The sequence below is a fragment of the Artemia franciscana genome, chromosome 12 (assembly GCF_032884065.1).
Source record: "Artemia franciscana chromosome 12, ASM3288406v1, whole genome shotgun sequence".
NCBI lineage: Eukaryota > Metazoa > Arthropoda > Branchiopoda > Anostraca > Artemiidae > Artemia > Artemia franciscana.
The window spans coordinates 36,346,630-36,362,498 of NC_088874.1; the positions used below are offsets into that span (position 1 = coordinate 36,346,630).

Here is a 15,869-nt window from a genome sequence, read left to right on the forward strand (position 1 = left end):
ATCAAAATTTTGAGATAGCCATTTTGATCAGCATAGTCAAAAACATAATAACTATGTCTTTGGGGCTGACTTACTCCCCCATAGTTCCCAGGAGAGAGGCTGCAAGTTACAAACTTTAACCAGTGTTTACATACAGTAATGGTTATTGGGAAGTGTACAGACCTTTTCAGGGGGATTTTTTGGCTGGGGTAGGGGTTGAGGAAAGGGGCTACGTGGGAGGATCTGCCCTTGTAGGAATTTGTCATGGGAGAAGTGAAATTGCATGAAGGGGGTGCAGGGTTTTCTAGCATTATTTAAAACAAAAAAAACAATGAAACAATAAATATTGAAAAAAAGCAACTGAAAGTAAGGAACAGTATTAAAACTTGAAACGAACAGAGATTATTATGCATAAGGGGGGTTCATCTCCTCCTAAATACCTCGCTCTTTACGCTAAGGCATTTCTAGTAATTCCAACTATTTATTCTACAGCGTTTGTAATTCAGGGGTCATTCTTAGAGAATTGGGACAAAATTGCAGCTTTAGTGTAAAGAGCGAGGAATTAACGAGGGGGCAATGCCCTCTTATATACATAATAAAAATATACGAATATAGAAGTTCGTTACGTAAGTTAATTTGTAGGTTATGTATATTTTTTACTAATAAAAACGTTCGTTAAAAATCAAAAATTCTAGTTGCATTTTAAGTAACCGAGATATTGGAGGGCAACTAGGCCTCCTCCCCCACCGTTTTCCTCAAAATCGTCAGATCAAAACTAAGAGAAAGTCATTTAGCAAAAAAAAAATAATGCGCAAATTTCGTTTTAATTATTCATTTCCGGAGAGCCAAAATCAAACATGCATTAATTCAAATACGTTCAGAAATTAAATGAAAAAAAAAGTTTTTTTTTCAACTGAAAGTAAGGAGCGTCATCAAAACTTATAACGAACAGAAATTATTCCATATAAAAAGTGAAAGAGATTGTCCCCTCCTCAACACCTCCCTCTTTACGCTAAAGTTTTTTATTGTTTTAAAAAGTAGAGTTGTGGGAAAGAGTCAAACTTTAGCGTAAAGCGCGAGGCGTTGAGGAGGGAACTATCCCTTTCATATACGGAATAATTTCTGTTCGTTTTAAGTTTTAATGACGCTCCTTACATTCTGTTGAAAATTGTTTTTTTTTTTATTTAATACTATAAATAACATAGCTATGTAAAAATCTCGTTCTTTTGCAAATCTAAAGAATCCTTTTCTATTAAACCTTTAAACCTTCCCAATGAAAATCAATTTTTACCGCTTACCACAGCAACAGAAAAGGGATAGTTAGCAATTTGCTCTTGCTTTCATGAGAAAAAATAGAATATGCTTATTCAGACCATGTCTTAAATGCTAAAAAAGAAAGAGCTTCCAATTTTGATTATTTTCCATTTACGGCTGTCACTTAGAATGGATTGTGGGATTGGCCAAGATAATTCATTCTGGATTCTTCCAATATATTTTTGGCACTTTCCAGAGAATCACTTCTCATGCGCTTTTTTACAATATTTCTTGATGTGATAAAAAGAAAGTAGCTGGTAGAAAAGATTAAAGGGAAAGAACAACAGACAAAAATATAACGATACACAGTATGGCGATAATTATTAAGGTTTACAAAAAAAAATGGGGACAGGTAAAAGCCCACTTCCAAGAATAAGGCTGAATCAATCCTTACTGAGAGTTTAGAATATAAATTTTACGGAGTACTGTTATTTTGATGAATCTGATTCGGGTTGAGGATTTGCTGATATTAACAATTTCGCATTCTGTCTAATCTCTTTTGTACATTCCGAAAATCACTTTCCTTTTTTTCCTTTTTTTTGTCACAATTAACTGGAAAAACTAGCAGAGAGGAGACTTTTCGATAATTCGGAAAGAACATCTACTTGGTAATTATAACCATTTGGATGAAAGGAAAGGAGATGAAAGGAGGGTGTACAGCTGTTTGTCTCCGGCAGCTTGGTGCTGAAGTGAGTAGTTAGTAGTAGTAGTAAATAAAATTGTTAAGAATGGACCTTCAGCCGATAGAGTAGAAATATGAAAGTAGAAATAGAGTAGAAATACCAAAATATGGTATTTTTTTAATTCCATACCTCACATATTCCCTTTCTGTCGGTCTTTATAAATTTTGCAAAGACAGGTTTTAGACCCTTTTTTACTTTCTTTTTGGTTTTACAAGTTTGTCTTTTATTCAATGCAGAACCTGGCAAGATGGTTCTGGGTAAAAAAGTTGAAATGCAAGCCAAATTATGTTTAAGCTATCAGCTGTTGTAATTGAACCTTTCAACCCTTAGATACAGGAAATGAATGAACGTGGGTGCTTTGAATCCTAATCTGAACTGCAGAGCTGTTTCTAAGCTTCATCCACCAAGCAATTTTTTCTCACCGAAAGTTGGCGTTCTCAGGGATGATGAAGGATTAGAATAGGTTACTTATAAAAACAAAATGATTCGTGTAGCAAAACAACTTTCCGAGCATTATCTACTTTACCAGTCAATTTCAGTATGACAAAAATAAAGTGAAAACAAGGATTATATTTCCAAATTTAATTCTCGATGATACGCAAGTCTTTTAGGGTAATTTCCTGAATCGTTTCCGAACTTCGAATCGATGCTCTTTGAAAAATCAATTTGACGACGGGAAAAGATAGAGCGAAGAACGAGACAGCGGCGTATAAACCGACCAAAATCCATATTTTCTCCCTTGTTACATAATTATCATTGCGTGAGTCTTTGAATTAAGAAAAGTCCCTTAAGAAAAGGTAAATCGACTCTCGAGGAATGATCGATCTGAATGAGCTAACCGCCAAATGATTCTTCAAATTCATTAAATGACCAATGAATGATGAACAGTCTATTGATTCAGTGAGCGTAAAACGACACTTCCTGAACCAATGAATGAGTTAAAAAAAAAAATTATACCGTCGAAACGAACGAATCTTTAACTCTCATCTGAAACAGAAATGAACCAAATATTTACCGAAAGTGCTATTTTAGCAACGTGCAACGTATTTTAGCACGTGCAACGTGCAACGTATTTTAGCACGTGCAACAGTGCTACGTGCTAAACATAATAAAATAGTGCTAAAATAACACTTTCGGGCTACAGATGGCAACCCTATCTGGCACTGTACAAAAGAGCCATAGGAATTTTACTTGAATATCATTACGTACTTTCACGGGAGAAACCAGATCCTTGAAAAGAGATTGAGCATTGTCAGTGGAGTAAAGAAGTTTGTAAACCTACTTACGAACCTAAATTACCGAATGGCAAACTGTGGAGCAGCAACATTTATACACACAACCAACGAAAATCCACAATCTTTTTCATAAGTAGTTGTCCAATTCACAATCAAGATTATCAATTGCTTGATTGTATTTTATAGGCACTCATGTCAGCCAATGCTATCAACAAAACAACATTCATCAATAACTTCAAAGCATCATACTGTCAAAGCATCAAGGCTAAAATGCCCCTAAAATTTTGCACTAAAATGGCAACTCAGTGTTGCCTAAAATTTTGCACTGAGTATTTGGAACACGATCCCATGAAATGTTCGTGAAGCTACGCATCTTGCTGTAGTCTGGACCTTGCAGTTAGGACCGAAAATTTTACAAAAATTTTCTTTTTAATAGAATAATGATTTCAATTATTTCACTTTTCTAATTTCGGTTCTTTGTTCAATTTGTTTCAGTAATTACCTCTTTCTTTCCCCCTTTCCTTTTACTTTTTTCTTTTTTTATTTTAATTTTTTCTTCTTTTATTTATTTTCCATTCCTTTATTTTAGTCTTCTTCATCTAGCTGAGTGGCTACAGTTATTGTTTTTCACCTGCTATTTGACAAGTCCCCCGAGACTTTCCCTGCAGGGGAAGCAAATTATGTTGTTGTTGTTTTTATTTTAATATAAATCCTTCTCTTTTAATGAAGTCCTCATTATAAACTAAAGCACTTCATATGTGTGTGTATGCATATTTTTACAGCAGAAGCACCAACTGGGGGGGGGGGGAATTTTTCCCCTTAGATTTTGAAAAACATCAGTTTAGGGAGATTGAACACTCCTCCTCCCCTAGGTTTCGAAAAATGCTTTTTTTTTGTATTTTCATTTTCTTTAAAACTAAAGAAAACTTTCCCCTTTATTTTCGTAAATTCAACCTCAGTGTGACAAACTTCATTGTTCATTCAACTATTAATTGTACACTGTGGCATAAATAGAAGTAGCAGTCCTTTCTTCTTTTTTCTTTCTTTCTTTTTTATTATAAATAATTTCTCTTTTGTCGGATCTTGATAGCTACCATCCACTAATTTAGGTTATAGAAATAAGGATAGCTTACTTTTTCGGTGATTCTTGACCAATTGGAGGAATTCCAACAACCAAGCACGTATCATCTTCAGAACTGTAAGGTGAGCTAAGTACCAGAGGCAAGGAGTTTGCCTTTTTGCTTCGGGACGTTGCGGCAAATGCTGATAAAAGGAATTGAGCAAGCATCGTTAAACTTTGGGGACGTGAAAAATACGCAGCGTCAGGACTACCCTAGAAACGTACAAATAAACAGATAATAACACTTTCCCGGCCACTGAAAACTAAGAAAAACAAATATATTTCGGGCTCATTGTTACAGAGTAGGAGTAATTGATAAAATGAAAACAACTCGTATCAATCAAAAAGGTTGCCAATGCCATCTAGCACCAAAAAACACTTTTCGTCTTAGCAAAAAATATTATGTATCAATCCTATTTTAAGTTTCTAAAGTTAAAGAAGGTTCAACTCGTGAACACAAAATTTAGGATTGGCCAATCAGAGTTAGGAATTAAGGCTTAATTTTTTGGGGAATTACAAGAGATCCAGACTTGGAACACCAACTTTCCTATCTGTAAGATACATTTGACAAGATGTACCAAAACATATTATTTGTAGGCGTAGTTGGAGCAAATTAATATTGAAGCAAGCTTTTCAAATCGATTTCTTCCGTTTCAATTCTCTGTTTCTGTAGTACAAGTAGGAAGTTAAACGTTCCCAACTTGCCAGACCACCGCTTACCGCTATTTACATTAATTGATTCATTATATTAATCAATTTTCCTATGTCTTAGCTTCAACTTACTTTTCAAGCCGTCTATGTCGCGTTTGCTAACACCCACTAACACGAATTCTAAAGATTGAATGCCTTTGCTCAAGAATTCATACTCAACTATCTAGATTTTCCCCAAAAAATTCAATAAAAAAAGTATTGGAACATTTATGAAAGTTATATGAATTAACAATCTTCTATTTCGCGTTCCAAAAATAATTTAAAACTATACCTAATTGGTAATTATTAATTAACATGAAATCATGGTTGACGATGCTGGTGTTTATCTATATCAAGGCTAATATTTGATTTGGAGTGTGGATTGTGAGTTGAACGTGGTGTCTCATTTTCTTTTTATCTTGAATATTTTTATTTTTATTCCATTTTTTCATTATTTTATGCTATTATTTATTTATTTATTTTGTTGTTGTTGCTGTTTAAAGGTGCCGGTTTCCGAGTATAACTTACTATGTAGGTACCTACTGTAAATATTTTCTTTCATTTTGTATCATGTATTACGGTGTTCATTTGTTGGGGAGGGAAATTAGTATGAATACTAAAAGAACTTAAACTAATAACGGCACAGGTAACTTAAAGGACATACATCTATAGGATTTTCCCGAAGCCTTATATTGCAGAAAAACACGAACGCAGGGGGAGGATAGCTGGGGGATAGTTTGGGACTATTGGTATCTAACTTCCATCCCTGGTTTTCACATCTTTCTTTCCAAATTTCGGATAATCTTCACCGTTATAAGCCGAGTGGTCGGCGCATTGGATTTGCAGTCCATTGTCCGAAGGGCGAGGGTTCGATTCCTGGTGTTGCCAGTTATTTAGTCTGATACGAGGGTCAGTGGCACGAGTCAGTAGGCTCAGCCAGAGTCGACCCACCTTTAAATGGGTACCTGGAGAAATCTGGGGAAGGCAAGCAGGAAGGGTGTGCGCCCCTAGCCTTCCACTGCACTTCCTGGGTGAAGGGCCTTGAAATATGGATCAGCACCATCCATTATGACTTTAAGGGTCTAGTGCCACATTCTCCTTTATCCTTATTCAAAAAATTCCGATTCTCGGATGTTTTTCATCCGTATCCTAGCTAGCTTCTTACACAGAAGTAAACAAAGCATAAGGTTTCATCAAGCGCTGATCATTTAAGCTTCCTGAGTAGGCTAAAATTTTATTGAAGTGTCTTGACTCCAGATTCTACTAGCGATTTGTTGACAAAGAAAATTAACAAACAGTAACATTTTTTAACAAAAAAAATACTAAAGATATATAAACTAAAAAGACTTTTTTAATTAGAAATCTACAAAATTACCTTAAAGAAGTTTATTATGCTTATATATATATTATTTATATATAATATATATATATATATATATATATATATATATATATATATATATATATATATATATATATATATATATATATATATATATATATATATATATATATTATGCTATTTGCTTATATTATGCTATTATACTTATATAAAAATAGACATAAGCAGTGGCGGTACCTTTTTTTTTTTTTTTTTTTTTTCAACAAACAACAATAATACGAAATCAAGGAAACATTATCAGCAAGAAGACAAATTTTTGAAGATAAGCTAATAATTCGGAATAAACCTCAATTTGGTGCATTTTTCAGTCCTTTACTCACTTTCACGTCCTTCCTTGTTCAGAAGAAGGGGAAGGATTAGAGACATCTCTTCAAAACTAAGAATGGTCAAAAGATTGACACTCTCCAACAAGTAAGAAAATTATAATATAAAAAACTAATTTTTTGATGTTTTAAATATATAACAATTCATGTAAGTATTAGATGCATATAATACCCACTCCCTTTGTGTCAGATGTCTACTGTTAAAGAAGTGTCAGTCAAGCACTAATAAGAACCAATGTAAAACTAAACAATCGCCATCAAAGGTTTCAACCATGATCCTTCAGAAGAAAAGACGCCATCAAGTGTTGAGCGATACTTGGCATTTTTTTTTCCATTGTAATGCTAACAATTATCAATTTAATTAGTGTAATTGGTAAAATTATGATAGTAAATAATTGTCGGATGTCAATTCCTTACAGAAAACGATTACAAAGCTTGAACAAATACATAGTGTCACCAGACGCTAGATGGTGTTGATACTTTTTTTTATCAACACTAGCGCCAGTTTTCCACTTTTGTAAGTTACACATACTCTTTGGCTTATACCTTAATGTTTTCGTGTCTTATACAAAATCATATTTCAACCAGCAAATTTTTGCGTTTCTTTGTTCAAAAAAACTGTGAGGCAATTTTGCTTACAGAGATTAATCTATATATAGATTATTCTATATATATATATAGATCTATATATACATATAATGAAAAAAAGAAATCACCAATGCAACAGCACAAACACATAAAAAAAAAGACAGAAGGAGAAAAGGAAGACCGTTTTCCTACATTAGTAATTAATATAGATCAGTACTTGAATGAGGCCTTAACCCTACTCATCCATACAATCACATAGGTCAAACAGCATAGCCATACACAATCAACCATAAAGAATAATCCATGGACAGGCGGTCGTGTCGCAAGTAAGTATAAGTCGTCAATTACCAAATATGAAAAATAAAAAATAAAAAAAGACAAATAAATCAGAGGCAACAACCCAACACAAGGGCTCATCAGGAGAATACACACCTGCCTATAGGGTTTCGGCACTTTAAATTCCCTACCCAGCCAAGTCGCGTGCCTACCACAAAATCGCTATGGTATCCCCGTACTAGGTATCACCCCCAAAATACATGGCTATGATAAAAAAAAAAAAATCTAAACAACCAAGTAACACCAAAACAAACTTATCATACATTGGTTCTGGCCCTCGTATATTTAAAATACGAATTCATAATCTATATTAATACTAAACAATTATTAAAAAAACTTTCACTATATCAAAATTTCTCTATTGATGAAAATGTGACCTAGATAAAAATCAAGGAAATAAATGCAAAATAAGATCATTTGAAAATTTGATATATGCAAAAACCTCCGGAAATCCACTATCAAATATTAGGGACACGCCAAACTCAATAACAAAGAAAATCAAAATCAACCAAAGATTTCACTAAGTATTTCAAGATAATTCTTTCGGTATTTATTAAAAAGTTCGTTATAATGAAAACTAAATTTTTTAAATTGCAAAGTTAATTTATTTGCAGAAAAACTTCTTAAAATCAATTTTTGGCTTAAAATTTTACATCTATTTTTAAAATCAATATAATTACTACAAATCCTTGCATATCTAAATAATTGTGAGTAAAATGCTGAATATATGATATTTGAGTGTATATTACTTTCAGCGAACGGGACCATTTCAAATCTAAGAAATGATCGTCTAGACCAGTGCCATGACTAGGTTCAAGAGTAAGCTCTGATGGATATATATATATATATATATATATATATATATATATATATATATATATATATATATATATATATATATATATATATATAGATAAATATATCAATATATATTTGATAAATACAGAATACAACCCTAAAATTATATGTATTCCATTATTATATATAATAATATTATATTTATTATATTACATAATATAATAATATAAATACAGAATAATCAATAAATATAATTTAAATAGTAAATCTTGAGCCCCAGTCTGGCTTTAATCGGCACTCATTTTATTGCAAATAAGCTGTAAATATTTGATTCATATCGAAGTGAATCATACAAGATAATCCTAAAATACAGAGATTATCCTGAAAGAACCTTCTCTTAGTTTCTTTAACAGAAGGCAAATTAAAATTCAAACGTAAAAAAAGGCAATTACCAGGACTAGCAAACATGAAACATGTTCAAGTTCTGTTATTCTTTGACTATACATATTTACAACTAAATCCCCGTAAAATCACGTAAAATCCCCGGCCGGGAGAGTGGCTCGAAAGCCGGGCAATGTGAAAAGATGAAGCAGTATAATGTGATCCCTGCTATGCGATCCCTGCTCCAACTTGAATAGGTACTTACTTCAAGCAATACTGCATAGAGAAAGGGGCCAGCAGCAAATACTTGATTCATGTCAAGTAGAGTATGAACTTGTCGATATATCGCAGATAACAATAACTTCGCCCTTTCAATTCCATTTTCTAAGAGATCTGTTTTTGACCTAGAATTTAAAACTATGTTTAGCTTATTGAACATGACTCGAAAACATTAAAAGAGGGAGGAAAAAGGGTAAAAGGACGACCAGATTTAACGAGATGATTTTCAGGATGAAAGCCTGTTAAAAGAATGTTAAAAGAATCTTTATTCGTTAAAAAAAAATTATTTTTCATCCCCCAACTTCTCTAAGCCTAGAACGATATTATTAGGAAGCAACTAATACCACTAGCTAGACGAAGGGTTAAATAAACCGAGAGTTGGATGAATGGCTTGTAACTAGGCAACACTGGTGTGAAACCTGGGCGCATGATTTTGATGGACCCGGTAAAAGACTATTATGTAAACGAGGATTAGGCCTTGCAAGAATGGCCTAAGCGGGGAGTTTCGGTAGGCCTGTTACCACAGTAAATCAAACTACCCTAGAAACAAAGGTTAGACTCTTCGGAGGTACTGCACAAAACTGATCTCATCTTTCAAGCAGTTACTAAATTATCTGCCCCGCCCATCTTTATTTAAATATTGGATATTATGTACCAATACTGAATTACAATTAAATGAAACATAAAATTAGGATCTTTTTAGGTAATTTTAACTTATAAACATAAAATATAAATAACTTATAGACATAGTTCCTAATTTTATTTAAATTTTAGACAATTTTTTAGGACTATTTATACTAAATTAGGACCTAATTTTATTCAATTTTATTTAGAAACGAAGTTAACAAAAAGCTCTTTTTTTAAATAAAAAGAAAGACTCAAAGAAGTGGCGCTTTAAGGGACATTGCTGGGGGATAGAAAATGGATTGAAACATCAGAAGTCCATTTTTAAGCCCAACCAATATCGCATTCAGCCAAAGCCTTAAATGGGGCGACTCATGTGCAGGATGACAGGCATAATAACAACACGAGGAAAGGGGAAACAGGACGAATGAGGCGTCAAAAAGTCACTTGTTTCTAGATGAATGTGAATTTTCTTCAATCTTATCAATACCATCAATGTTTGGGCGACTTAAAGGGGGAAACGTCACAGATAAGGCACAAGCCAAAAAACCTGTAACTTTTGATATAAAAACAAACTTTTACAGCACACTTTGTATTAGAAAGTTCTATCAAGCTGTGAGGCATTTTAAAAGCAGATATGCACTTAATATAAGCAAAACCTTTGAGCTCCCCCTCCCTATAAAGCTCAAGCATGTTGTGATGAATTACCTAAGCGAAGGAAAAAGAAAGGCACAATGACTGAGGTGATATTAAAAAAAAAAGAGTTAAGAGCTCATATGGCACTTGTGACGAGGCAAGAAGAGCTAAGAGCCAAGAGCTCATATGGTATGAGCTCTAACAAAATTATAAGAATCAATAGATTCATTTAAAAGGAAAATCAGAGGCTTAATGCCGGTCAGGATTTAAAATAAGAGCTCTGAGTCACGATGTCCTTCTAAATATCAAAATTCATTAAGATTAATTTTTCCTCTCCCTTTAGCCCCCCAGATGGTAAAATCTGGGAAAACGGCTTTATCAAGTCGATTTGTGCAGCTCCCTGACATGCCTACCAATTTTCATCGTTCTAGCACGTCCAGAAGCACCGAACTCGCCAAATCACTGAACCCCTCCCCCCAACTCCCCCGAAGAGAGCAAATCCAAATACGGTTACGTCAATCACGTATCAAGGACATTTGCTTATTCTATCCACCAAGCTTCATCCCGATTCCTACACTCCAAGTGTTTTCCAGGATTTCCCCCTCCAACTCCCCCAATGTCAAAAGATCTGGTCGGGATTTGAAATAAAAGGTCTGAGACACGAATTCCTTCTAAATATAAAATTTCATTAAGATCCGATCACCTGTTCGTAAGATAAAAATACCCCAATTTTCTCGTTTTCCAAGAATTCCAGTTTCCCCCTCCAACTCCCCCCAATGTCACAGGATATGGTCGGAATTTAAAATTAGAGCTTTAAAGCACAAGATCCTTCTAAATATCAAATTTAATTAAAATCTGGTCACCCTTTCGTAGGTTACAAATACCTCAATTTTCAAGATTAATCCCCTCCCAACTCCACCAAAGAGAGCAGATCCGGTCCGGTTATGTCAGTCACGTATCTTAGACATGTTTTTATTCTTCCCATCCAGTTTCATCCTGATCTCTCCGCTTTAAGTATTTTCTAAGATTTCCGGTCCCCCCAACTGCCCCCAGGCTTTTCTAATTATTCAGAATTACCCCCCCCCCCCCAATAGAGCGGATCCGTTCCAATTATGTAAATCACGTATCTAAGACTTCTGCTAATTTTTCCCACCAAGTTTCATCCCGATCTCTCCGAACTACCCCAACGAGAGCGGATCCGTTCCGGTTATGTCAATCATGTATCTAGGACTTGCGCTTATTTTTCCCACCAAGTTTCATCCCGATCCCTCCACTCTAAGTGTTTTCCAAGATTTAAGGTTTCCCCCTCCCAACTCCCCCCCCCCCCAATGTCACCACATCCGGTAGGGATTTAAAATAACAGCTCTGAGACACAATATCCTTCCAAACATCAAATTTCATTAAGATCTGATCAACCATTCGTAATTTAAAAATACTTCAATTTTTCTATTTTTTCCGAATTAACGCCCCCCCCCCCAGATGGTCAAATCGGGAAAAAGACTATTTCTAATTTAATCTGGTCCAGTCCCTGATACGCCTGCCAAATTTCGTCATCCTAGCTTACCTGGAAGTGCCTAAAGTAGCAATACCGGGACCGACAGACACACCGACAGACCGACAGAATTTGCGATTGCTATATGTCACTTGGTTAATACCAAGTGCCATAAAAAGAAGAATCTTAGTACTGGTTGAAATGTTATAAGAATTGAATATGACACATTCCAGTGCATCATGAAATAGATATGTGTCATTCCATTTTTATCTCGGGCCTACCATAACCAGAAATCTGATATAGGTAATTTCGAAGATCAAACTGCCTTTCCATTACGGTAAATTAAAGTTCAAATAGGGATAAATCCTTTTATTAGATAGTACCAATAACAATCACAAAATATACTGGATAGTTTGGTGAATTTAAAGAGAAGTAAAACTTTGGGTAGTTTTCCAAATTGTGGGAGGGTTCGAACTTGATTTGTGGCAGCAAAGTGGGGTATATCAAATCCCACGTACTTGCGGAAGCTCATACGGGAGACCTACTAACCAGAATTTAGAAATGAGATTGCTACAACGTCAAGACTCTATTTCATCGGCTTTAAAGCAAAATTCAAAACCAAAAGATTTCACTTTAGCTCTCTCCGAATATATTTTGAATTTCTGAACCATTTTATCTTGTCCAATAATGCGTCTTTGATTTCTAGGGACCGGGGTTTAAAGCAAAATTTTCGCAAAACTCGTGAAATTAAGAAAATTTTATTCTAGAACATGGTTTTGAATAGAGATACAGGTGAATTTGGCATGAACTCTATTTACGATAATTTATAAAGGTCAGATAGAGTAAGGTTCATTTCACCCAATGCGTTTAGCCTTTACCCAAATGTTGTTTAAATAAAGCTTACGAACCGGAACATGGAAGGCCAGGGAGACCTGCTTCCAGCATTGCATTGAAAAAATAGGGGAATTAAGCAATATGTAAATATTTTATTTTGTAATTGTTTATCTTAGTTGTTGTTGACGATCACTTTACATGTGACCGAAATATCCAGTTTATTTTGTGACTGTTACTGTTACTGGATTTAAAGGATTTAACCTTATTCGAACTTTAATTTACAAAAAATCTAGAGCTAGGGGTAGGGAATTATCTGCTTAAATTCAGAAGGAGAAAGAGAAAAGCATTGTGGCTGTTGTCTTTTTGACTATTAAAAATAAAAGGAGAGCAGGAGGAATTATAGATACGGTAGCAGCAGTGTGGCAGTGTTGCTATTGTCTTTTCGACCATTAAAAATAAAAGGAGAGCCGGAGGAATTACAGTTACGGTAGCAGCAGTGTGGCAGTGTTGCTATTGTCTTTTCGACCATTAAAAATAAAAGGAGAGCCGGAGGAATTACAGTTACGGTAGCAGCAGTGTGGCTATTGTCTTTTTGACTACTAAAATAAAAGGAGAGCAGGAGGAATTACAGATACGGTAGCAGCAGTATGGCAGCGTGGCTATTGTCTTTTTGACTATTAAAATAAAAGGAGAGCAGGAGGAATTACAGATACAGTAGCAGTGTGGCAGTGTTGCTATTGTCTTTTCAACCATTAAAAATAAAAGGAGAGCCGGAGAAATTACAGTTACGGTAGCAGCAGTGTGGCAGTATTGCTATTGTCTTTTCGAACATTAAAAATAAAAGGAGAGCCGGAGGAATTACAGTTACGGTAGCAGCAGTGTGGCAGTGTGGCTATTGTCTTTTTGACGATTAAAATAAAAGGAGAGCCGGAGGAATTACAGTTACGGTAGCAGCAGTGTGGCAGTGTGGCTATTGTCTTTTTGACTATTAAAATAAAAGGAGAGCCGGAGGAATTACAGTTACGGTAGCAGCAGTGTGGCAGTGTGGCTATTGTCTTTTTGACTATTAAAATAAAAGGAGAGCAGGAGAAATTACAGATACGGTAGCAGCAGTGTGGCAGTGTGGCTATTGTCTTTTTGACTATTAAAATAAAAGGAGAGCAGGAGGAATTACAGATACGGTAGCAGCAGTGTGGCAGTGTTGCTATTGTCTTTTCGACCATTAAAAATAAAAGGAGAGCCGGAGGAATTACAGTTACAGTAGCAGCAGTGTGGCAGTGTTGCTATTGTCTTTTCGACCATTAAAAATAAAAGGAGAGCCGGAGGAATTACAGTTACGGTAGCAGCAGTGTGGCAGTGTGGCTATTGTCTTTTTGACTATTAAAATAAAAGGAGAGCAGGAGGAATTACAGTTACGGTAGCAGCAGTGTGGCAGTGTGGCTATTGTCTTTTTGACTATTAAAATAAAAGGAGAGCAGGAGGAATTCCAGATATGGTAGCAGCAGTGTGGCAGTGTTGCTATTGTCTTTTCGACCATTAAAAATAAAAGGAGAGCCGGAGGAATTACAGTTACGGTAGCAGCAGTGTGGCAGTGTGGCTATTGTCTTTTTGACTATTAAAATAAAATGAGAGCAGGAGGAATTACAGTTACGGTAGCAGCAGTGTGGCAGTGTGGCTATTGTCCTTTTGACTATTAAAATAAAAGGAGAGCAGGAGGAATTACAGATACGGTAGCAGCAGTGTGGCAGTGTTGCTATTGTCTTTTCGACCATTAAAAATAAAAGGAGAGCCGGAGGAATTACAGTTACGGTAGCAGCAGTGTGGCAGTGTGGATGTTGTCTTTTCGACCATTAAAAATAAAAGGAGAGCAGGAGGAATTACAGTTACGGTAGCAAAAGTGTGGCAGTATGGCCATTGTCTTTTCGACTATTAAAAATAAAAGGAGAGCAGGAAGAATTACAGTTACGGTAGCAACACTACCATAGTATCTGCAACTCCTCAAAAAGGAGTATCTGCAGCTTTATACATAAGTCAAAGTGTCTTACCGCGTTAAGCAGTCCATAGCATCATGAAATCTGTCTGTATCACTCTTATTTTTATCTGGTGATTCAAGATGAGCCAAACACGAATAAAGCATATCAGTAGCACAAAACCGATTTTTCCATCCGTAGTTTGCGTGAAATGTGCCATCTATTATATCACTAAGGTCATATTTCGACTTTTTCGACTCAAACGAAGGCTTCAATTCGTTTCTTATGTCAGCACACATTGCTGAATATTTTTGTTTACATTGAGATAAGGGCAGTCTGAAAAATAAGCTCAAAATAACAAATCATAAAGAGGTATAATAATAAGTCAAAAATCGACATAATAAATTAGGATTAATGGCAGTCTAAAAAAGAGGCATAAAATAATAAATCACAAAGAGGCACAATAATAATTTAAAAATTGGGATTAAGGGCAGTTAGAAAAAGAAGCATGAAATGATAGATCACGAAGAGGCACAATAATAAGTCAAAAATTGAAACAATAGATCGGCATTAAGGGCAGTCCAAAAAAGAGTCCTAAAATAATAAATCACGAATATGCACAATAATAAGTAAAAAAATCGGAATAATAAATTAAATAACACAATAGTGAAGCATGTGGCTAAAACTGGGTGCGACTGAAATTCTCTTTTAAGGAGTACTTTATTAAGGACAGATGTTAGGAGTAAATGCCCTGTAAGAAGATTGTAAGATCATGATATTGACTGTTTGAGGGTTTCGGATCCCGTCGGAACAAGATATTCTTATGATTAAAATTATTCTGAATTTTCAGATTTCAGCGTTTTAATTCTGGATTTTAATTTCGGAAAATCAACTGAAATTCCATTTGAAACCATTTCCTATGAAGGCCTTTTTGAAACTATCCCTAAGAGGGAGGAGTCCCCATTAAGAGGGGTTTAAAGGACTCTTTTAGGGGAAATATTAAATATAGCATAATATACTATATTATATTACATACTATACTATAATATATATTATAATATATATAATATAATGTATACTTATACTATGGCATAAGTAATATACTATATTAAATATATAGAGCAAGAATGGCTGTTAGATGGTTTCTGATTTCCTTGGGAAAAGAAATCTCGTGCAACAACTAAT

The 15,869-nt window shown here is 34.9% G+C and overlaps 1 protein-coding gene across 1 annotated transcript; it reads right to left on the minus strand.

Annotated features, from left to right (window-relative positions):
• Nucleotides 1-4,186: 4,186 nt before the first annotated feature.
• LOC136034060 (cell division control protein 45 homolog) lies at nucleotides 4,187-15,018 on the minus strand. The gene is made up of 3 exons (XM_065715176.1): nucleotides 14,760-15,018; nucleotides 9,115-9,253; nucleotides 4,187-4,544 (listed from the first exon to the last, which is right to left on the minus strand). Exons 1-3 carry the CDS (start codon nucleotides 14,981-14,983, stop codon nucleotides 4,341-4,343), a joined length of 567 nt encoding a protein of 188 aa, XP_065571248.1. The 5' UTR covers nucleotides 14,984-15,018; the 3' UTR covers nucleotides 4,187-4,340.
• Between the last annotated feature and the right edge of the window lie 851 nt (nucleotides 15,019-15,869).